Source organism: Nothoprocta perdicaria, unplaced genomic scaffold (assembly GCF_003342845.1).
Source record: "Nothoprocta perdicaria isolate Ctin4 unplaced genomic scaffold, notPer1 scaffold_256, whole genome shotgun sequence".
Lineage (NCBI taxonomy): Eukaryota > Metazoa > Chordata > Aves > Tinamiformes > Tinamidae > Nothoprocta > Nothoprocta perdicaria.
In genome coordinates, this window is record NW_020455484.1 from 152,927 (window position 1) to 178,298 (window position 25,372).

The 25,372-nt window shown below is 41.6% G+C and overlaps 1 protein-coding gene across 1 annotated transcript in view; it reads right to left on the bottom strand.

Moving 5' to 3' along the window:
- TTC26 (tetratricopeptide repeat domain 26) overlaps positions 1–15,398 on the bottom strand; it is a 49,465-nt gene extending 34,067 nt beyond the window's left edge. The window contains exons 1-4 of the mRNA XM_026040421.1: positions 15,261–15,398; positions 14,929–15,021; positions 9,348–9,462; positions 776–825 (exon numbers count right to left, since the gene is read on the bottom strand). Of these exons, the coding sequence (XP_025896206.1) occupies positions 776–825; positions 9,348–9,462; positions 14,929–15,021; positions 15,261–15,398 (396 nt within the window). The remainder of the gene's footprint in view (positions 1–775; positions 826–9,347; positions 9,463–14,928; positions 15,022–15,260) is intronic.
- Between the last annotated feature and the right edge of the window lie 9,974 nt (positions 15,399–25,372).

Below are 25,372 nucleotides of genomic sequence, written 5' to 3' on the forward strand. Positions count from 1 at the left end.
TTATATATTAGTCCAAAGGCTGACTACATCAAGCAGGGACCATTCAACTTTTCTATATCGTGGCCATCTCTAAGTGACAGTGCCACAACAAAAGCATTTGAACATCATTCTCTTAAATTTACAGCAATTTAAGTAAATAGCATATGACACCAAGGCAAACATCCAGGATCAATWCTTTCTTTTACTCAACACACAATATATGCAGGAGCACAACATTTATAAGGTATACCTTAGGATGGAACAAAAGCAAATTAAAAGGAAAATAGTTACATGCTATAGTGAATAGTCTTAATTGCTGTTGAAATTAAAGTAAATCTCAACCGGTAAACAGCATTATATCCTGGGCACTGAATAACAGGCAGGTCAGTAACAGCATATTGATCTTTTTGCTCAATTGCTGAGAATTACATAGCTTTGAGGTAGGAAAACTTGGTATAGTTCAGAAGGAAAGTGAAAATAATGGTGTCTGCATTTCTGCTGCTATTCAAGTCCTAGGTTCCTTGAAACCAAAAATACCGTCAGGCTTCTGCTGTATAACTTATGTGAAATCAGCAGGTAAAATTTGCCTTAGACACATGCTGAGGTCATCTATTCTGAGATCCTCTTTTCACACTTTCTCCTCCACATTTTAATGGAGTAGGGTACGTGGGGAAAATGTTYGTTCTCCCACCACCACAGACATTTTAACTGTTCTGCCAGGTTGCCAGCATAAATTACACCCCACTAGAATGAAAAACAAATATAACAAAGTGCAAGCAATGATGAGACATCATACCTTATGGGCCAGGTGAAAGAGTAAACGGTTCTGGAGCCGACTCTTAGGTGCTGAAAGGAAAATGAGTAAGTATAGACACAAAGAACATTTCAGTTTTAACTCCCCTTCCCAGCAGACACACATACACACATGTTCTCTCCTTAACTAGCCCAAGTTACACTTCTTCACTGTAATGGCATGTGCAGCTCATGCCCTGGGGCACGTTCTGCCAATTTCATAGTGGTTGAAAAACTTTCCTGCTTCCCATCTTCATTTGCTGCCATTTCTTCTGAAACCTCYGTGGAACACAATTTGTCATCGTTCTCTCCTTCTATGAGCTTTAAAAGTTTGATGAACTGTACTATTATTTCTCTGCAGGGTAATGCAGAGTAATTCCTCCTGGGTAATTCCATGACTTTGCACAAGTGACACACAGAAAAGCGTCTCTTACAAAATAAAATGCAGCAACAGTTACATCCATTATAAAGACTCCTTCTACAATGTGCAATTGTAAAGTATATTTGAAGTAAATTGTGTATAAAGTATATTTGAAGTAAATTGTGCATAAACTATTCTAGGAGTCTTGTCAGCTTTCAGTGTCCAATTGTCATTGTCCAGTGTCCCAATTCTTCTGACCTTAGGAACAAACAAAACAAAAGAATCACAGRATCACAGAATGCTTAAGGTTGGAAGGGACCTCAGAGGTCATCTAGTCCAAACCCCCTGCTCACGCAGGGTCATCTAGAGCACGGGGCACAGGGCTGCATCCAAGCGRGTTTTAAAGATCTCCAAAGAAGRAGACTCCWCAACCTCTCTGGGCAGCCCGTTCCAGGACTCCGTCACCCTCACTGTCAAGAAATGTTTCCTTAAGTTCCTGTGGAACTTTTGGTGCCTCAGCTTGTGGCCATTTCCTCTAGATCTATCAGTGGCAACCACTGAAAAGAGGCCACTCCATTCTCCTCACTGCCTCCCTTGAGGTATTTATAGACACTGATCAGGTCCCCCCTCAGCCTYCTYTTCTCCAGGCTGAASAGGCCCAGCTCCCTCAGCCTTTGCTCATAGGGCAGATGTTCCAGGCCCCTGATCATCCTCGTAGCCCTGCGCTGGRCTCTCTCCAGCAGCTCCACATCCCTCTTGTACTGGGGAGCCCAGAACTGGACACAGTCTCCAGATGTGGCCTCACCAGGGCTGTGCATAGGGGGACAATCACCTCTCTTGACCTGCTGGAGATGCTCTTCTTAATGCACCCCAGGATCCCATTKGCCTTCTTGGCCACCAGGGCACMCTRCTGYCTCATGGTCATCTTGTCATCCATCACGACACCGAGGTCGCTCTCTGTGGGGCTGCTCTCCAGCAGGTTCACCCCTAATCTGTCCTGGTGTCCGGGTTTATTCCTCCCCAAGTACAGGACCCTGCACTTGCCCTTGTTGAACGTCATGAGGTTTCTCACCGCCCAGTTGTCCAGTCTGTCCAGGTCCCTCTGGATGGCAGCACAGCCCTCAGGACTACCAGCTACTCCTCCCAGTTTGGTATCATCAGCAAACTTGCTGAGGGAGCACTCCAGCCCTTCATCCAGGTTGTTGATGAATAAGTTGAACAGGACCGGACCGAGGACAGACMCCTGGGGGACACCACTAAGTACAGGTCTCCAACTGGACTCCGCGCCACTGACTGCCACTCTCTGCACCCTGCCATCGAGCCAATACTGCACTAAGAGCAGGCAGGGTTCAAACTAACAAATGGAGAGAGGTTTAAGGGACATATCTTCTCTCCGGAGCCACTAAGATCACCAAATTTCTTGCTCTAGCAAAATTAGGAATACCATTTAATACACTCCGTATGACACCACGTGTTAACTGCAGCCACCAGAGAACGTCCTGTGCTTCATGGAGACTGACAAAGAGCCCTGTCCAGCAGAGCTATTAATTTCTTTTGTGAGCAATCCTCCCAAAAGCCTTCCCTTGTTTCCTGTATTTGCTTCAGCCTACTCCGATGATGAGCACTCTCATTCCTGCTCAGACCAACAGCTGGCAATCTGCGTGCCACAGAAAGGATTTATATGGAATCTTTACCAAAAAGCAGAATTATTCACTGTGTTTGCGAGGCCACAAAAGTGCAGAGTTAGCAAAGCAATGGCTTGTAACACAAGGCTATAATTCTTCTGACATCCTAAACCATGAAAGAGGCTGAAGCCACTAAAACTCCTTTTTTTTTTTTTCCCCTCCCCCAAAGATAGAATTTTCTAGTAAGAATTTGTATTTTGCAAAAGCAATTTAGGGAGATATTTGCAGAGCTCTTGCTTGTTCGCCATATAACGAGGGAACTTTGGGACACAGTGAACAATGCCAAACTCCAGGCCATTCCTGCCAGGTTGGCAGCACAAAGCTATCTAGCTTCTTCTTAGGCCCAGCAATTATTTCTTTCCTCTCTCCCTTCTTAAGCGGTGTTATTTAAACATGTCCCTCCTCACCAACTACTCTAGAAAAAGGGGACAGTGAATCATCGCTTTAAAGAACTGCCAGTAAAAGAGGGGTCCCAAGAAGAAAAGGCAKCAGGAGAGAATTCTCACAAAATAAAACACCTTGCAAAGTATTGCGAGCTGAGGGTCAAGTTGTTTCAAAAAACATTCTCCAACACAGAATGTTTTGGAGAATCTCGTTAGGCAAAGTATTAAAGATAGTTTATTATTATTAAACTAATAAACGTTTATTGATCTAGTAAGGATCTGTAAGGATCACTAGTCACTAGCAAAAAAAAGCTAATATATTCTATAAATGATTTMGTTCACTGAGTTTCAAAGTTCCAGAGTGCATTAATTTAAATGCAAGTTCCTAAAAACGTCATCATCAACGCTCACCAGAGTAATGCTGAGCATTAACTGTATCAAACCCTAGAAGGGTTGCACGGATCCCATATGTATATGCTTTTGTGCAAGACAAGCTGACCACAACTCCCGTTCGCAATTCAAAACAACCGGTCATCAAAGACTCCAAAAATACAAGCAGGACAGACTGTGGGATTTACACTAAAATAACATATGTACAACCACAGTACAGTGAGCAAACACACCAGTGTAGGTTTTTAGCATGAGTGTAAGTCATTTGCAGGGAATAATCCCTCAAGAATCTAAAATGACTTGTTTGTTTTGCTGCTCAACCAAAGACTATAGTGCTGCCCTCTTAAATCTGGCATCTGATCCAACATCTGAATTATTATTTTACTTCTTGGCAAGAACCAGTGCTAGTTCATGCTGTCCTATACTTAAAGAAGGCAAAAGATGAAATTCGAGTTCTGATGTAGTAAGTTGGATATTTGGAGAAGGAAAAAATAATCCTGCTTCATAACAGATTACATCATACAATCCACGTTGATATTCTTTAAAATGAGACACTTTTATTTAATGCCAGCCAGGAAAGTGGAAGGCAATAACCAAAAAAAGTAGTCCTGTTGATATAATAAAGCAGAGTCATGGAAACATTCAGYATCTCGTCTCCCATTGCCAAATATATTTTTGGAAGAAGACAAGGAAACATATGGACTAAATTAGATTAATGTCCAGGACAAATCAGGTTACAATTATTGGATAAAGCTGATGTCAATCACTGGAGAAGGAAGTCATACAATTGCCTCCTCTTTAGAGAATGACTCTTTTGAAGGACACCAGGATTATTCTTTTATGACTCTGCTGCTAGCAAATTTCATTGTCACTGATCTAACTGCTGATGCCACAAGGAAGCACAACCCTATTCCTGCTTCTTCAGGAAGATGACCTTTTTTTYWAAAAAAAAAGCACTGTTAAGTGATCTAGAGTTTCTAATAAGCATAATGACAATGTGGCTGCAATAAGTTGGGCCCTGCTCCAGTGATGAGTATTGGCCTCATGTTGAACATGTCTCTGAGGTAGCTGGACAGGGTCTGTGCACCTCTGGCTAGGAAACACACTCATATTCCTATGATAGAACTGCTGTCATGACCGGAGCTCGTGTTGCAGACACTGAAGTCATTACACTTGACACTGATCTTAAAAGCCTTGTCCGATGTMATTTTATGTGCTGACTCTAAATGGATAGTGACTCAAGGAAGGATTTGTCAAAATATAATAAGAAGATACAAGAAAAGAGTGAAGATACTTATTTTTACTAGATTTCAAACAAAAAGTTTTAGTTGAGGAAGCAGCAGCCTATATTCTTGGTGGGTTCCAGGGTGTTGCCAAAGGCAGTAAGGTGATAAAAGGACAGAGGCATTCTGGCATTTGTAACCTCTCATAACTCTACAAGGCAATGCAGGTCTGGTGTCCAGCACTAATAAATCCCATCTAGCAAATCATGTAAGGCAGATGTGGCCCTAAGGGAGCTCCTGCAGACACCACTGCAAGTATGAGTAGAGGAAACTCCTGCCCTTGGGCCACAACATTTTGCTCACCTGAAGAGGAGAGCCACAGCCTCACTGGTGGAGGTGAGACGAAAAGCACGGGAGAAAAATGCTTGAAAAAAGCCATGGTCCAACAGTGAGGTTCACATTTGCAGAGAGTTCAAAATTTTCTCATGTGAAATTTACTGAGGAAATTAACTGAAATTTTCCTTCTCTCAAAATACTTTTGGTCTCTCTCAAAATTAAAAATCAGTTCAACTATTTCCAGTTACTTGGAACATAAACAAATTTCATCAGTCATGCCTAAGCAGAGTAACGTGAAGATGACTGAAACAAAAACTGACAATTATTCCCGTTTTATAGTTTCCACTGTGTCTCAAAAANTCCCGTTTTATAGTTTCCACTGTGTCTCAAAAAGAAAAAAAAAAAAAAGAATATAAGGTAAGTAGGTTTTGAAGTTTAAATATGCATAAACTGGTATTTTCACTTTTAAAGTTCTAGATATAAAACTGCTATTCTCAAATCAGCTAGAAATGCAGGATAATGAGCTGCTTTTCTTAAGAACTACAATAGAAGTAGGAAGCAGATAATTTTGCATATAGGTGAACATGCAAAAAACCACAGCAACTCCTCCTTGCCCTCTCATAACTGCACATTTTCACTGCTGACAATTATCTGACACCTGGCAAACATTAGTGCCGGCATAAAYGAAACTCATTTGGAAAATGCCATTGTTCTTACTAATTCATCTCTGTTCTGCTTTTGTGCAATATTTCTCCTTCCAGGGTAGACAGTTAATGAGAAATATCTCTCTTCAGTTAAACCACATTCTGAGCTGACACACACAGTGTTGTGAAAAAAGCAGAGTAATTGCAAAAAAAAAAAAAATCTCTCTTGCCTGGTTCAGCTCCCCAGTCCTGTCAGTGCATGAATCTTAAAGTTTGTAAAATTTGATATTTATCCTGAAAAAATGTTTTCAGATCAGATTTAACTGCAGTCCCATTTATGTGCAAATCCTATCTATTGGCAAATACTTTGTGGTTTGAGAGACACTGCTAGCTCTTGTTTCCYTCTTAACACAGTGCTAGCCAAAGGCTTCTGAGAGCACGACGTTTCAACACTAGGATTAGTCGCCAGGATCTCTGCAAATGTTCTAGACTGAGTTTCAGGTCCCTGCTCTTTGTTTTTTGAAGACACAGGAGCTGTGAATGCAACACAAGGCCATTTGTTTTTATATTTTTTTCAGGCTTAGGTTTTTCTTTATTAAGCCATGATCAAGATTCGCAGTCTCATTTTCTCAAGGCTAATGGCCTAGCCCATGTTGTACGAATTTTATGTTCAGTCCTTGTATTAGAGCACAAATGCAAAAAGAATAAACAAAGCATCACTCGGCAGCTGTGCTGTGGGATGACTGTGAAACAAAGTGGTTGACTTGAAAGTAACTCTATCTTCATCTTAGGTGCAGGAACATTAATAACTACAATATAAGGGCACAGCAGAGAAAAAGCAGAAGTCAGTAAAGTCTGAAAGGAATTTGGAAGAAAGCCTACAGGAAATAAAGCACAAGTGAACAACCTTCAAAGAAAGACTTTTGAAAGTCTCTACCATCTTTCAGCTTCTCTTTTTAGGATATATTTGCAACAACTCTGGTAAGTATAATTTTTTGGCGTACAGATTTATTCTTTCCCAAGAGGATGTACTGTTAAGTTTYAACTGTAATGACAGTAATGACAATCTAGGAGAATACATCTACCACAAAACAAACAAACAAAACCATATGGCATTGCTCCAGAAGAGATTACAGATCTTGAATGAAATACAGTAATTATTTCACRGCCTTTAACTCTTATTTCCTAATTTTTAAATATCCTTCATATTTTTTCTCAAATAATAATAAAATGTTCGCAAGCAATAGCAAAGGCATATGATAAGAAAGACCTTTAATTTGCTTCCAGGATATTTAAATTTTGTGTAGAAAAGCAATTCCATAAAGTTAGCTGACATTATGTTTCCTTTCATATAGAGATTCCAGCACAGTATAAATTTAGAATTATGGGTGAAAACAAATTACTTTTCTGTTGTTTGTGTTAGTACTGTGCTATTTTCCTGGTCTTACTCAGACAGGTGCAACAATAAGTAATAATTATCAAAGAGTATATAAGAGTTCAGGCAAAATAACCCTAAAATAGCAATCATAATTAGTCCAACATCAGCTATCTTTTGTTTTTTTCCAGTAGTTTTCAAGGTAGCACTGGATAAATGGTGCTCTTACGGCTTTACTATTCAAAGAAATATGTTATTTCACCAATGTCTTTGCAATGCCATGAAAGAAATTATAAGATGTCAAGGCCTCAGCTGTTAATAACATGTTAAGAATATGTTAAGGATGCAATACTAAAATGTTAAAAAAGGTATATTAGGATACATCTCAACTGAAAAAAGAAGGGTTCAGCCTCAATTTAGACAAGACAGAAGTGATATGAGGTGAAAGAGGAATATGAAAGAATATGTAATACTTGTCCATTCTTCCCTGAAGGCTCCAAAGTGGTGTAAAGCTTCAGCGGTGCCTGCTTTGTCTCCACTATGTGGTGGCAGGAAACACAGTAATCACAAGAGCACTGTAGAAAGGTTTAGCACCTTATTGCTATAAAAACTGACATGCTGCTCTGCTTAAAAACATAAGTAAAATCAGGATACCACCAATGTGMTCACTCAGCTGCTCCCTGTTTCTATCCCTGGCTACACTCCCCATCTCCTTTTTCTAATATGGAGTCCAAGCACCACTAATTTGACCCCTACTCTGCCACTTGCCAGGCTACTACAAACGGATCTGAGATGGCAGGGAAAATTAACCTTCCCTCAGTTCATAGCTAATAAAGATGCAAGCACAACCGTGAATCTGTCATCTCCAGAATGGATTACTGTAATGCAGGCCATCTGAAGCTGATGCCAATAAGCAACCTCCAACTGCTACATGATATAGCCACTTGCTTCCTCCAAGGCACAGGTCACAGAGACACCTCACGTTCTATTGCCAATTATTTTTAGACCTCACTTCAAGCCCYAGATAGCAATCTCCAAGCTCAAACATCTTGCTCTAAAGATTAAATTGATACCTGTGGATATTAGAAATGTACACATCTCTTGAACAAAATGGATAAAAATGTTTGGAAAGAAAAGATTTTCAGTTGGGGGAATCAAGCTCAGAATGAACTTTCAGAGCATTTTAAAAAGATTCCAGGCCATAATTGGGAAGGGGAAGGGGAAAAGGAAGGGGAAGGAGAAGGAAGCTACTTCAAAACCATCCTCTTTGAAGAAGCTCCTCTACACAGCACCAGAGGACTACACAATCTTTTACTTCCTACCCTATGATCAAGACAACTACAAAACTACCCAAGATCTACAAAACTAAAGTAACAGAAACAAAAGAGAAAGCCCATACTTTAAGAAGAGCTTTATCCTGAAAAGGCAAGATTCAGAGTTGGCTGAGAACTTCATTGTTACTAATTTTACTTAGAAATCACTGAGATACTACAGTGATGGAAAAATGTATAAATGACTATGATAAATGGAAAGTGATGGGTAACAAAAATAAACACTAGAGCCATTGTTAGGCAATAAAAACGGCCTTAGAATCTAATTTCCATTCTTCTTCTCTTAAATGATCCCATGCATATTCATATTGAAGTAGAACTATAATAAGGACGTGACCTCAGTGAACTCCATGCCTTGAAGAATTAAATGTCTAATATCTGTCTTACAAGGCACCAAGACCACCTATCAAGTCACCCAAACTAAGGACATGGAGTTCTTGTCCACATCAGAGAGAATGCTAAACTCCCTCATATGCTTTTTTTTTCTCTGRTAATTTCGCTATCCTAATTATCATCATCTGCACTGGCTCAGAGACATGGAATCAGTCAAAAGAGCAGTGAACTTTTGCTGGTGGTCAGCATATGCTGGGTTTTATGTTTAGAATTTAGTAACAGAATTCATTTTCCAGATGTCTCTTTCAGTTCCAACTGTAACTGTTCCACCTGCCCATGTCTTTTTTTTTTTTAGCAATCAAACAACATCATAGCTCTCCTGTTAAATGTAAAAGGCATTTGATCACAAGTGTACTTCATTCTTCTCCAAAACATCAAATTCTTTCTCTGAAAATCACTTTAAGCATTCAAATCAACAAACCATCCTTTACATCAATCCAAGCCATGCATCTCACCTTTCAAGGCTGCTTGTTCAGCCTGTGTATACATYCCTAGGAAAAAGTAAGTACAGGCAAGGTTCACCCAAACATCAGGATGGCAAGATGGTTTCTTGGTCAAAGCTTCATATTCCTGTAAAGAGGAGAGTTTTGATTTTTTAAACCAGCAAAAGCACAACATATATTAAATACAATTCTTTCTTYCATCACTTTACAGACTATTATTAAATTATTCAAGTTATCCAACTATCCTCAAGATAATCTTGTAGTTCTTACAATTGAATTATTATGTTTTGGCAAAAAAATACACACTAGGGGCTCTTTTTTGATTAAAGGAATAGAACAGACAACACAGACAAGCAGCACTACAAATCTTTACCATAGCTGTGTGTATACTGCCTGGAAATTTTATCTGGGTAATGCAACTGAATTGTAACAGTTTTAAAACTAGCAAACAACCAACTTTTCCTCAGTCTTTTCTGATGCTTCCAATCCTGCTCCAATCAAAGCCTGGGAGCCCTAAATGACACAGAGAAATCCCTGTGTGGATACTTATCCGCATTAATGCATCAACTGTTAAACAATCTGTAGGTAGTGGTTTAGTCTAGATTAAATACAGAAATGCTAGAAGTCTGTATTAGGCAGATTCAGGATTTTCTAATAGATAAAAATATAGTTATGGATAAAAAATAATTACTGCAAATATTAAACAGTGTTTAATAACACCACTTTCCACACTAACTACCATTTTAAGATTTATAGCATGGTTACAGAAAGCCCCTGGATGCTATATTCTGATTTTTTTTTTTTTTACACATCCACATTCTTTACATATCCTTTAACACTGTCCTGTAAACTGTTTGACTTCTTGYTATGTGTGAAAAAGTAAAAGCCTGAGCAGATCAATCTTTAAATTTATTTTGAAATGAAATAAAATGAAATAAAAACCTTTGCAGATACTGACCTGTGATACTCCTAAAGACAGACATCTTTGTGCCCTATAACAACAGGGTACTAAAAACAGAGSTAGAGATATCCCTCAATTCCATCTTTTCCCTCTGCCAGGTATTGTTAAATTATTACAAAAAAACAAGTCTGGAAAGTGCCTCCTGCTGGTGTCCCTGCTCCCCATCAAGCCATGCCAAAGAGGTTACCCAAGGCAAACAGGCTGGGTCATGCCAAGCTGGCACCTCCCAACCATCATAAGCTTCTTATCCCTCACAACACACACTGCCAACTCCATTTCTTCTTTCGAACATATGAATTGGGATTTCCCTCTCCCCATAGGAGGTTGAAAATTTGTGATACTAGGGTGGATATCATCTTCCCTTTGGGGGGAAAAGCACAGATACTTGGTGCCAGATAAGCTACAGCCATGCCCCAAGAGCAGCGAATGCCCAGAATAGACATGCTGATGACCAAGTTTATAGCTTGCAAGCATTTTTTTTTTCTGTTGCCAAGTGAAAGTAAACAGCACTCCCAAACAGAGAAGCCCTTGGTAAGAAGTCCTTGAAAGCTGACCTAGTCTCACCAGTACGTCAGAAGCTAACTGTCCTTCGAGAAGACTTTAAAAAGAAAAAAGCCCACAACTTTCTAAGAARCTTTCTACATATAGACCAACTCTTCCTACTGAGGCCAGTTCAGTCTTGACACGGGCCTGTCAACATGCTCTGAGAGACAAGCCACTATTATTTATCAGGACCATTTGGAATATTTCAAAAATCTGTTCAGATTAAATGCTCCCAGAGATCTCTTCAGGTTATGGCTTCAGACACATTAATTAGAAAAGATGAAGTGCATAAACATAAGTCACATTCTGGCTTGGCTGTTGAAAGCAAGTCATAGACACTGATGTAGCAGTACTAGTGTGAATCTGTGGAAACAGAGTAAGCAAAAATGGCAATCATTAGTCTTTCCTAGCTCATAAGTGTGGGCTGTTTGCCCAAGCTATGCTGTTGCCCATTTATTCACTAAAGGGCATTCAGCTTTACTGCCCCTCAAGTAATACTCCACAGGGGAGCTTTGCTCCCTCCTCTCCTAAAAAAACTCCCTTTGGCTTTCCCAAAAGTGAACCTTTGGCATATGCTTGACGAACAGATGCACACCAGCTTCTTCCTATTTCATCTTTCTCTGTCTCTCACCTTAATACAATACAGATGCACATACATCTTTCCATAAACCTRTGCCATCAGATTGACAGTCTAGGAATACAGACGTCTCCTGACAATGGGGAGGGCACTGWACACAACCCTTCTAGCCTTAGTACTTGTCTGGATTCTCCAACCACACAAATATAGGCCTTGAAAAGCCAATAGGCCAATCTGTGAGGTTATCCCACAGGTACAGAAATGTTCATTGTACCCTGTCTTTTACATTCTTCTGCTAGATCCATTATTTGCTTGCTCCTTCAGCTATCAGGAACTTGAACAGTCATGAATGCTCATTCTTCTACTAGAAGCACTGGAGCAAGTACAAATATCCCTCATGGATGAGCCACTATTTCATGCTTCACTATTTGACCAAAGCCATCCAGAGCCAAACTGTGCTAGGTCTTACCTAGCAAGGAAGTACAACTGCTCCCAAATCTTTGCTAGGAGAGAACAGCAGATCACAAAGACTGTCTGAAGCCCTGGCTGTGGTTTGAGAGAATTTGGAAGAAACAATAGATTAAAGGCTCTGGCCAAGAGGTCATGCCACACTCTGCTCTCCTATGCATAGTTGATGACTTGTAGGAGGGCTTTTAGGCAACATCCTATCTGGAAGCTTTCCCATCCTAGCATCCCATCTCCTTACGCCAAATTTGTGTGTGTGGAGCATCATTGTGAAATCTCTTGCTAGTAACGTGCCTCTTCTTGCCAATTAAGCTCTCAGTATCTTTATTATGTGTTATAACCTCCATGTTCTTAGGTTCTGGTTGCCTGTTACGAGTTGATGATGGTCCTTTGATGACTTTTTTTTTTCCTGGAACTGTTTAAGATCAGTGCTATGAATCAGTAGAAAGAGTAGAAAGACTTTCTTTTTGGGGGTTGGAGCAGGCAGGAGGGTGTGGTAGTGGGGAAGAGGGGAATGCCTTTTGAGAAAGACATCTGCCTGCTAAGAAGGGAGAAGTGTGATCCTGGTCAAACTGAGGGCAGAGCTCTGTCAAAGCTTACCTGCTGCTATGCCTCTGACAAGAGAGCAACACATGTGTATGAGCCAAATATTTTGTTATCATCCCCACCACATTCTTGGTGGCAAACGTCTGTGCATTTCATTCTTTTCCACTTTTTACAGTGAATAATGCCCACTTCAGCCCAATTCCTAGGCCCATCCAAAAGCTGACATGCAACCAGCCTACTAGGCTCCCCATGAGGGTCCCGTTATAGATAAAAGGATTATTGAACAGCAGAATTTCTGTGGAATCCCAACAGATATGAGGTTAAGTCCCGGACCAGGAATGTATGGCAGACTAAGCACTTTCCCTCACAAGTGCTGGTGATTATGAATGATTTAGACTACATGCAGYGTTACTTCAGAGAACTCTGCACAAGTTTCTATCTGTGGTTTTTGATTTACAGAGCTCTTGGCACACCCCAAAGAGTGCTACAGTCAAGAGAGCAGAGATAATCAAGGAATTTGTCCCTGACAGTGCCAACCAGGCCCCTGTAACATAGCAGGGGAGACACAGCATTACACTTCAACCTTGAAGTCGATAGCTAGACACATAAATATATAGCCAAAAGGGTATTAATTCAGAGCCCAGACACTATCCCTTGATTACTAGTAGAAGCCCACTATGTGGTGTCCCTGAAGAACTASGTCAAGATGGACAGACTCATTTCTCACATCACCAAAGTAACAAAGAGATATCATGACTCATCACTGTGCCAAAATTAACATGAAATGTGAAAATATAGGTCCTGTKGTCCTGGAAAACAAACCAAAACAAACAAAATACCACAACACTAATCAATCTCCTGAAATACAAAAATCTTTTAATATCCCCATTATCGCAGAAAGACTGAAAGCCTGTGCAGAGTAGTTTWAAAAAGTCTGAATCAAGAGCATCACCTAGTGGTGAAGCTAATACCACAKACAAATTCTGGTCTCTGCAAAAAGAGTTTATTCTTTCATTGAATACCAAAATTAGCTAAATGTTAATATAAAGTTATGCCTATATTATATACTTTTCAGATACTGTCAGTTTGATTGCACTGACTAATCCTATTGCCAATWGGTGCTTTCTCTTCAGTTTTCTACAGCAAAAGGAAAGTAGAACACCTTGGTGAACCTACTTTGAAGTTTTAGAAAAATAAGTTCAGTTTCAGCTTCACATTTGGACTTTGTGCATGTGACTGTGCATCATTACATTTAAACTCCCAATTTTATCTAAGAGGGAAATATCATCATTGCTCCATAATCTACTTCTCAATGGTTTCTTTTTCATTAATCCCTCAAATTATGTCCCGTTTTAAATATTCAGTTGCAGTGAATGCAAGTTAAAAGGATGTAAAATGCTCAGAGCACACCTATACTTCACTGTGGATTGTGATGAAGACCTTCCCCAGCTGACGTAGACTGAAACCAGTAAGCTTAACCAGTACAGTTCTGCCTTGTGTGGACCCGCCAACTTACATCTGCAGAAACAGAGCAGCGAGACAAACATTCCTCAAGCAGACCACTTTGTTTCCAGATCTTCTCCAGTGTATGTTCTGCCTCTGTGATATYGCTACATTACACTCTACAACACTCCCTCTTTCGGTGTGCAAAACTGACTCCAGCCTAGGTGTTTTATACTGAACGTAAGCGTAGACTCAGAGGTAGACAGCAAGCAGGCCAACACAAATTTGTTAGGTTTCTGCAGAGAAATATGCAACCAAAAAGAGAAATTACTCCAGTGACTCTGGAGTAATTCACTGACAGCAAATTGACAGGCAACAAATTTGTGTCTCAGCAGAGACATAAATGAACATAACAGAGAAGGAATGGCATAGGGAATCGTGTTTAGAAAAGATACAGCAGCACCACATGGTACGAATATTGATGATTTATATGTATGAGTAACTAATATTTATTTTTGTGACTTCTTTTTTTTTGCAGAGAATAACAGTTTTATTCCATTTTACCTAAAATAAGAAAATACATATAATAACTGTAGAGTATATTACAGGGCCAGAAATATCAGCCTGGGAAGTAAGWATGGAAAACAAGCTGCAGGTATATTGCTGGTAGCTACATAATGAAGCTGAAATTACAAGAAAACCTAAAAAACAGAACTGTGCAAAGTCACCTGCAGAAAGGGAATGGAAACTTTAGAACACATGCAATGACCTTAGAAAGGGTAAACTGAGCTATTAAACTGAGTTAATATTAAATTAAGACAGTAGAGAGGATTAGAAGAAAAAACGCTTGTTTTTATGAGACTATTTCCTTCTTGATCCAAATGGCTTTACACATAGTGGTTTGTGTGTAAAACCCATTTTACAATGTTTTTACTTGATGTTTACCCAGTAACAGCCYAGTGGAACCGGCCCCCATCACAGGGCACTTGTTGCCGCGGCTTCGGGGACAGCCGGGGCACCGCGTGGCCCTCGCCCCGTCCCGCCTCGTCTCCTCTCACCTCCAGCGCTCTCTTGTAGTCGCCCAGGTGGAAGGCGGAGTATCCGATCCACAGGTCGCCGTCCTCCTCCTGCTCCCCCACTTGCCGCTTGAACTACCGAGAGACGACGGCGCCTGAGAGCGCGGCGCGCTGCGGAGCGTTTCGCGGGCAGCGCCGCGGCTGTCCCGAGAGCCGGGGCTGCCGCGGGACCGGCTCGTGTCGCCGCTGACCCGAGGCGAGCGGCGGGCACCTCTCGCACCTCCCGCCGGGAGATGAGGTCCCGGTTAAAGCGGGACCGCGGGCGCCACGGCCTCCCGCCGCCGCCCCTGCTCTCGCCCCGCCGCGGCCGTTACCTCCAGCAATGCGATGGCGCCGGTGAAGTCCCGCAGGGCCAGGAGCTCCTCCAACTGCGGCACCTTCTTCCCTTTCTTTTTCCGCCGGTCTCCCGGCGGCGGCGCGCCCCCCACGGCCGGCTTGGCCCGCGAGAGCATCTGGGCAGAGAGCAGAGCGGGGCCCCGCCGGGTAAGAGCGGGGCCCCGCCGGAGGCCGCCCCGCACCCCCGGCCCCGGCCCTTCCCGCCGCGCCGCCTCTCACCATCCTGCCGCCAGCCCCGCGCCGCCAACCGCCACGTTGCCGTGGTAACGGCGCAAGGCGGAGGCGCGGCGGCGAAAAGGCGCCGGCTGGAGCCGGCTGCCGCCCGCCGCGGTTCCCGCCCGCCGCGGTTCCGCCTGCTCTGCGGCCCGCCGCGCCTGCCGCCCGGCGGCGCCCAAGATGGCGCCGCGGCAGAGCGGGCTTGGGGCAGATGTGGCGCGGGCAGGGTTCGCGGCGCTGTGTTGGTACTTGTCACATCCCGTCGTGAGAACACGTAAACTCGTTAAAATTTAAGCGCTGCCAGTTTAAATAATAAGARCAAACCTGCAAAGCAGGCTCAGAGGAAGCAGGACTTTGTGCTCAGGAAACAAGGAGCCAGCAGAGTGGTGTGGTGTACTTCATGCTTTACTCAGCCYTGTGTGGCCACTTTTCCTACTGATTTGCCTTGCTTATCAAAGGAAGAGTAGAAAAAGAGACTTGAGAACACCAAGGGGTTGCAGGGATGAAAAATGAGAGTGTAGTGACATATCACATCAAGCAGAGCACTTTCCACTGTCAGGAGCTGCCGAGTAGTAAGGTGGACCATGTGTTCTCAACAGTTGCGTATACATATATGTATATACACATATGTACACACATTCACACCATACACGTGTGTGCATATGCATTTACACACAACCAGCCAAAGGAGCAGACCACTAACACAGACACTCTCATCCTGTTTCCTACTCTTGGTCTATCCAGTGGCTGGCCCTAGATCCCAAGTCTTCCCAGTTGCTGGCACATGGCCAAGGACTATGGGGACCTGCAGCCCCACTCCAGCTGTTGGTGCTCAGACCTCCATAAATGCACATCCACACGGAGGAGAAGGTCTTCTCACCTAGGAAAACAGTTAGAAATGGACTTTAATTAAGACAGATTTTGGCCATCAAGTGCAGAGCATGGACAGACAAGCATATGGGCCAGCAACCTGTTTTAATGTGATCAGCCCTTTTATCCCCCATCCCTCTATTTTCCTACACTTATTTCTGCCCCAGTCACCTTTATCCCTCCTTTCTCCCACCTTTGACCCTAACTGTAGACATCTTGTCTTGCACAATGTTCAATTGCACTTCTCCCACATCACGTAATCAGTCCTATACCCCTCTAGACATTAACCACCTCTCAGTCTGGAAGGTGATCTAGAGAGCAGCTCCAATTGAATTATCTTGGGATTCACCAAGGGAAGCCCACACCAGGAGAGTGGGCTCACTGCTCTCCTACTGCTCTCCTRCTGCTGTTCAGAGAGCCAGGTCAAGGTTGTTTCTCTGTGTTSCCTTATGTTTATGGAGATGAGCCTTTAGTCACATAACTTTATACCCACTATTCCCCAAAGATCTCTTGTAGTTATAAAGAAATTTCTGGAAATTCCGTTTTGAACTGCCTGAATTGCACCTTTAGCATTTCCAGTGAAGCAGAGCAATACATTATACTACTACTGACAACTCAGCTAACCAAAAAATACCTACCTATGGACAGGACTTGTCAGGTAACATCATTTGTAGAATTGTGCCTTCCATGAGAAGAAAAATACTTCGCACCCTATCCAAAAGAAAGTAAGCTTTTGCTTTGGGAGGTTTGGGAGGTAAGAAGAAATATATCCCTATCATGTCGCATTCAGTTGTCATGTCGCTCAGCAATAAAATGTGTGTGTTGTTTGTTTGTTTGTTTGTTTGTTTGTTTTCCATAAAGTGGATTTCACATTTACATTCTCCCAGTCACTTCAAGCCAACTTGGTCCTGGAACAACTGACCTTGAGAGGCTGTCCTGCAACCCAGCGCCTTGGGAATACAAGAAAACTATGATGATGGCCTTTACTTATGAATATAGTTTCATCCCACAGGCCATAAAGAAGGAATGTGTATTATCCATTCTCAAATGGATGATTTATCTGGATAATTTTAATTAAGAAATTAATTCTGAATTACTAAAAATTCAGAGTGTGTGCCAGTGGTTTTGCCTCCTTTTTAGCTTTTTTTATCTCTATCAAGTAAGGTATTGCTTTTGTCAAGAGAAAAAGTCATTTTTCATACAAAGTATCTTTTCAGATACTTGTTTTTTAGTCTTCTTTACCCTGTCAAAATTGCATATGTATGTAAACTAATTCATATAATACAGACATCTACSTTATTGTCCGTTTTCTAGGAGTTTCTATTATCTAACAGAAAAAAAGGGAAAAAATAAAAAGAAAAAATAGTGTTCTGCAAGCCAGAAAGCTTATCAGATGGAAGAGTGCCCTTATTAAGCCGGTGAAATCACAAAAAACACTGTGATTGACAAGGATATTGTAAGGTGCCCTTTTCCTTTCAGATGCTAAACAGTGCCCAGCAGCAGTTTATTTCAAAATGAAAATAAAAAAWTACTTTGTAGAGTAAGTCAAGGAAAATTAAGATTTTGGTCTGTGTTTATTTCAGTGTACAAATGTTGTAGTAAACTGGATAAAGGAGGAGAAATACAAGAAATGGGTGTTTTCGCTGATGGAGATGTTACRTTTTTTGTCTGAATGCAAGCAAGCAAGCTGACAGTATGATTAAACATTAGTTTAGAAAAGTAAGAGCTTTTGAAAAGAGCTTGGTAAGAGCTTTCTGTGTGCAGGAATGGTCTAAACCCCATTCAGAGCAGTAAGAGTCTTTTCATTCAAATCTAGTGCTCAAGTCAATTGTGTGAGAGAGATGAAGTCATTCAATCCTGTATTCTCCCTAGCATTGTATTCATTTAAATATTTTTACTAAGTTTGATGCAAATACTATTAAGATGCATATGAAAGTAGGAAGAGTAGGAAGAGATGTTATAATCTTGTTCTTTATATGAAATGCAGAGATGACACATCATAATTTAAAGCCAAGTTGAAAAGTTTGTCCAYGCTATCAATAACATTGGAAAACTGCTGCAGTTCCTACTCTTCCTGCAGTACTAGTCTATTAGTCAGTGACATTATCTTGGAGGCTGTGAGCYGTAGAATGATTAATGATCTTGTTTATTTCCACACAGCTCCTGGGAAAGAAGGAATTGACTTATASTGATAGCAGTAAAAGGGAAGTCATTCACCTGGGACTAAATACCCATAAGCATGGGAAGATATAATGAGTATTTACATGGAAAAATAGAGCATAGAAAGGGACAACTGAGAAAAGGAGAAAAAAGATGAAAACAGAGAAATAGAAAAAGGAGAAAAGGGGAAGGCAAGATGTGGAAAAAAAGTCAGGTAATAGTCAAAGCAAGAGGATAAGAAAAGTGACCTTTGCACTATTGATGATCACGTGCCTCAATTGCTGTAATTTCTGATGAAGATGACAGTTCTTTTTTAGTAATGATCCTTTATCATATTCTGTCTCTTGTATCTTTTAAAGAGCATCTGACAGCATCTCAAGATAAATGATTGGCAGCAGGAACAAAAGTAATGAAATGATACCCCTGCCRAAGTCACAAAAGCAACCCCCAGGGAAGAGTAAATGGGAATGGGCTCCTACAAAAACAAGGAGCTTGAAAAAAATTTGCTTCTCTCATATGGTGTCAGCAACATCTGAGTCTTAATATGCCCTGGATAGACAAGATTAGGGCCAYGATGAGAAAAGGTGAAATATCTAAGTTGACAGAAAGACTAACCTACAGGGTGGTGAAGCTCGTGTGTGCGTTTAATGCTCTTATCAAGTCTCTATTTCCTAGCTCAATATAACAAGGAACAACAGTCATTGGAATTAAAGATCCCACAGTGAAGTTCAAATTCTTTTTTTTCCCTCCATTATTTTGGCAAGAGAACCCATTTCTTTAGTTTTCAYTGGTGATTATGTCTGGTCTGTGATTATTTGGATTTATGGGAACTGCACCTTCAGAAATTTGCTAATAATTCCAGTATCCAAATTCCAGCATCCAAACTGTCATTAAACTAACTTCACTAAAGTAACTTAAATGCAGTCCTTGCGTTGGATTTCATTATCATACTTASGTAAATTATGGAATTTTATGTATGCAGAACTGAAGAATGGATGGAGGTGAGGCTGACCAGCCTGTAGTTTCCCAGGTCCTCCCTCTTGCCCTTTTTGAAGACTGGGATGATGTTGGTTTCTTCCAGTATTCCGGCACCTCCCCTGCTCTCCATGACCTCTCGAAGATGATGAGCCTGCCGGTTACCTCAGCACTCTTGGGCGCATCCTATCCGGGTTTTAGATTTATGAGTGTCCMCTTTGCCTGAATAATCTTCAACTCAATCCGCTTTGACCAGCAGAAAGTCTTTCTCTCTCCTGGTTCTCCGTCTTACATCTGGGCTCTGTAGTTCATGGAGACCAGCTTTATTAGGAAAGACAGAAGCAAAGATGGCATTTAGTAAGTGTGTTCTCTGCATCCKCCATCACCAAGACCCCTTCCCCATTCAGCAGTGGACTAACATTTTCCCCAGTCTTCCTCCTACTGCTGATGTATTTGTACAAGCCCTTCCTGTTGTCCATGTCATCTCTTGCTAACTCTAATTCCAAACGGACCTTGCCCTTCCTTGTTGCATCCCTGCATTCTCTGACAATGTTCCAATCATGTACAATCTTGTACAGTGTTGTGATATACAATCTTACTGGAGTTGGTATGAAATAAGCAAGTGCTTGAGAAGAACTGAAGCCCTGTGGCCTTTGGCATGTCAGGGCAGCTTTGTCTCTATTGACAAGATACTTAAACATGTTCCTCAGAGAGAACAGTTTTGGTTATTCCCCAAAGATGTTCCCAAAGACAAGCTTTGGTAAATGGTTTCTTTTTATCACTAATTCAGGTACGCAGTCATATGTCATATCACAGGCAGAACCTATTTTTGGTAGTAGAAAATTTTGTACTGTCTGTATCAAACAAATTCTAACCTCAGATTGATCTGACAGCTCCGTTTTTGTCTGTTCCTAAAGAAGGCCATGCTTGTTGTGTTTGTTATCTTTATCATCCAAACTATGCAACAGAACATTTTCCCTTGACAGAAATAAGAACCTAATTGAATATCAGAATGGTGATTATTTGGTTGAGATTGCATCAGTTGCAACTCTAAGAGGCCCAAGAACTTGTTGCACTTTTGCCAGCCTGTTGACTAGAATAATTCAAATTTGAAGCTACAAAACAGTGATTCCATTTGGCCTGATCCTTGCTGGAGGGAAATGGTCAGTCCTTCAAATAAAGAATACAAAATCAAAAGAGGAAAGATCTCTTACTATTCTAGTGGTGTACAAGTTAGCTTCTAACTTGTCAATTGGGTTAGATATTTATGATACATCACACATGAATATCTGGTATGTGGCAACATAGAGTTATGGGAAAATGGGGCCGTCACCTGAGCTACTGTAATATGATGCAATTCCAATTGCAACTTTTCTTATCCATGTTTATAGATTTCCTCTTACTGGATCARTAACTTCTGATGAGAAAGTCACTTCTCTGCAACTGTAGTGTAATTCTACACGCATCTGTGGCAGCAGCTATGAATTCCAAGGACAGACTTATGGACATCTATGGTATCCCATTGTGATTTCAGGTGTACTTTTAGGAGCTGGCCGTGCAAAGGTAACGTGTGATAGCAGACTGGTCTGTTGTTCCTATTTTTCAGGACTTTTGATGCAAAAAAAGGGTAAATGTTTGAAGTGAGTACTCAGTACATTAGTAAAATGTACTGGGAGGGAGCTGTTCTGTGACGAATAGTTTTATGCAGGCAGAGGGAGCTAAAGGAATACCTTAGTGGTGTTTTTGCTGTTCTGGATTTAGTTTGTCTGTATGTTTTAGAATGTTCTAGAAGACAGAGAAAATCACTCAGAGTAGTTTTAKATCAGGAAGTTAGTGTTGATTATCTGTTTCAACTAAACCCTATAAAATCTGGTTGTTTATTATACAATAAAGCAGAGGGCAGAGCAAACAGGTTACCTAGAATGAAGGGCCAAAAATCACTTTTCACTAAAACCAGTGTTAATTTTTTTTTTTCAGTGAGTTAATTTGGATCAATATTTCTAATCTAAAACAGACTAGAAAAACACCCACACAGACTTGTTAAGATGTTTTGTATGTTCAGTGCGTGCTCAGATACTATGCTTGTTGGCAAGGAATTGCATTTTCCATTTAGATAAATAAATACAGGACCTCCCAATCTGAATATTAACTGTCCTTGTGCTTCTGTGCTTCTGAAGGTAGAATAAGCTTCAGGCTTTGTCTTCGGTGGTTTGTATCTGATTTAATTAAGGGAAGACCTCCATCCACTGTTAGTAATGATAGGATTACAAAGATATACTGAAACAAATGAACATTGAAGAACCAATTTAAACATTTTGCACATAGTAAATGTTTGATGTTAGGATCTTTTTGACCTTTCTTTCAAGAGTATAACAGTAACCAAGCCTAGAAGTTAGAGAAATCTAAAAGGGAAGTGAGATAYATTTTTAGGATCTTATTCCTTAGAAGATAATTAAACATGGTATCTTGTAAGGGCGAATAAGTAGTTCTAGGTCATTTGAGAAAGCTTTTGGGAGAAATTTGTGGTCTATGCTTGGAGTTTCAGGAGAAGGTATCTTTAGCAGGACTTTCCTGGTTTTTGAAATTCTTGATCTTCTTCCCTGTGACATCCCATTCTTTCATTGCGAGGGACTTCATTGCCTTCAGCATGCTCCCCTCACTTGTAGTTCTGCTGCAAGACAATAATTCCAATTATTGGAATTCCACAATAAGGAATCCCAGCAAACACCAGCCTACAGAGGTTTTGGCTTTTGCTTGTAGCAGATCCAGCAAATCTTGTGCCTTGTGTATAAGATTCTTGTATGCTTTCCTTTTCTCTACCTTCATATTCTTCTAATAGTAGTAACTCACAGCACAATCCCACAGCTTTTCTATTATTTTGCTGAGCCTGTAAACCAGGTATCACCCATCAGCCTGCCAAGCAACTGTGWATAATGCATAAAACTCTGAGGTAGACAAGAACGTGTGGGTGATCAACCAGTGCACACCTGGGAGTGCTCGCTTCACCTCCACGCAATCTTCTGCAGCAGGCCCTCCCACTTCACATCACCTGATGTTCAAGGCATGCTCCTGTCACGAGACTTGACGCAGAGAAACTACATACACACACTGGGCAATTAAAAGTCGAGAGGTCAACAACTCGTTTATACCATGTTCTGTCTGAGGACTCCCTTTGGTACTCTGGAGGCAGGAGGGAAGGGAGAGGGTAGAAAGAAATGCTACTCTAAGTCCATAGTTGGCTTTGCCTTTTGTTTCTAAAGGACATTTAAAATCCACTATCACAGCTAAATAATTACATGAATAAATACAAAACCAGAGGACTCAGTGCAATACATACTCTCTATGTGACACATACATACCTACATACATACTCCCCGTGTGATCAGCAATGTGAAATATGCAATTCTGTTTCTGATTTCCATGCTTGCTAACTGTTTTTCTCAGGCTAAGAAAATGCAGATCTTGCTCTGCTGAAGTTAATAACAAAACTCCTATTGACTTGCATGGGATAAGTTTCAAGCACTCTATTTCTAAATGCCTATAAAATGAGCCAAAAATGCTCAGATAATCTCAAAATGAAAAGCTGTATTCCATTATACACATTGCTAAAATCTGCCGCTTAGCCTTCTCTTCTACAGATTGAACAGTCCTAGCTTTCTAAGCCTTTCTTTGTATGAGAGAGACTCCAGCCCTGGTGCACGGGGTTATTCCCATAGGAATAACCAATAGGTGAATCATAGAATCATAAAATGCTTAAGGTTGGAAGGGACCTCAGAGGTCATCCAGTCCAACCCCCCTGCTCACGCAGGGTCACCTAGAGCACGTGGCACAGGGCAGCGTCCAAGTGGGTTTTGAAGATCTCCAAAGAAGGAGACTCCACAACCTTTCTGGGCAGCCTGTGCCAGGGCTCTGTCACCCTCACTGTCAAGAAGTGTTTCCTTAAGTTCCTGTGGAACTTTTGGTGCCTCAGCTTGTGACCGTTTCCTCTAGTCCTATCGCTGTCCACCACTGAAAAGAGGCCACCCCCTCCTCCTCACTGCCTCCCTTGAGGTATTTATAGACACTGAYCAGGTCCCCCCTCAGCCTTCTCTTCTCCAGGCTGAACAGGCCCAGCTCTCTCAGCCTTTGCTCATAGGGCAGATGTTCCAGGCCCTTGATCATCCTCGTAGCCCTGCGCTGGACTCTCTCCAGCAGCTCCACATCCCTCTTGTACTGGGGAGCCCAGAACTGGACGCAGTACTCCAGATGTGGCTTTACCAGGGCTGTGCATAGGGGGACGATCACCTCTCTCGACCTGCTGGAGACGGTCTTCTTAATGCACCCCAGGATCCCATTGGCCTTCTTGGCCACCAGGGCACACTGCTGCCTCATGGTCATCTTGTCATCCACCATGATGCCAAGGTCTCTCTCTGCGGGGCTGCTCTCCAGCTGGTCCACCCCTAATCTGTCCTGGTGTCTGGGGTTATTCCTCTCCAAGTGCAGGACCCTGCACTTGCTCTTGCTGAACTTATGTGAAGGACATAGCACGTTTCTTTTGTTGAACCTCTTGATGCTCCTCTCTGCCCATCTCCCCAGCCTGTTGAGGTCCCTCTGAATGACAGCACAGCGCTGATGTATCAACCATTTGTCCCAGTTTTGTATCTTCAACATACAGTGAAGGTGTGTTCTGTCCCTTTATCCACGTCATCAATGAATAAGTTGAACAAGATTGGACCCAGTACTGAGCCCTAGGGTACGCCTTTATTACAAGACTCCAACTATTACAAGTAGTTGGAGTACAACTATTACTATTACAAGACTTGTGCCACTAATCACAACCCAATAACTTTTTTTTTTTTTTGTCTCACATTCATTCCGCCTACCCTCTCTGAGACCATTCCCAGGGAAGTTAAAATGATGAGATCATTCTTAGGAAAAGTACTCAAGAAAGTCTTAGAGCTCTGCTGAAGAACATTACCATGATGTTCTTTAGTGCGTGCCTATTAGGGATGGCACTTACAATCTAGCTTTAGTCCTGCAGGTCCAAGTCGTGCCCTTCAGCATTGCTAATCCCTACCCAATGTAAGAAATAACACTACGTAAAATGTTAACATGTTTTCCTCCATATCAGGGACAATTTGACAAAATGGAAATGCACAATGCTGCCTGGTAGCAATGTCTCCAGGGCAGACCTGGARCACTCTGGGGTTCAATGTTGGGTGACTGCTAACAGACAGGTGTTGTGCCGAGCCTACTCTCTAAACAGAAACTGAGGCTTCAAGTCAGGCATTTCTGCTAATATCAAAGGTACTTTGATGGCTAARCAAACAAAATTGATGATTTACCACAGAAGAAAATATGACCTTGTTTTATGAGCACAACCAACAGAGGCAGTACTGTAGAGCAATTCAAACATGAGGCAACCATCTGGTTTCCTCTAGGCTTTAGCATGTCTTTTTAAAAATTTTATTTTATTTCCATTTTAAAGAGCCCATTTTACAGGCCATTTGCCCCCTCCTCCTTCCTTCTCTCAGCTCATCAGTGTGATGAAAAGTTAGTGTCCTTATCAGACAAGGTTTCTGGTAATGCTTCAGTTTTATAGCCTCAGCCTTTCCATGAGCAAACATTCACAGCAACCTTTAGCCTTACCTGAGTTCTGCTGTTGTTAACAAAGAGAAGTGCCACCTAAGACACCAGAAGGACAGAGAGAGGTGAAGTCAGAAAAGGGGGACAAGGAAGCACCTGAGTGGAGGCTTGTATAGCCTATTTTTGAATCTACAGCGTGGAAATCTGTTTTGTCCTATTCAGAAACAAAACTGTAGGTTACCTGGGAGAGAGATCTGTGAGAGATATCTGAMTATCTCTGAGAGAAAGAGAAAAGAGCAAACAG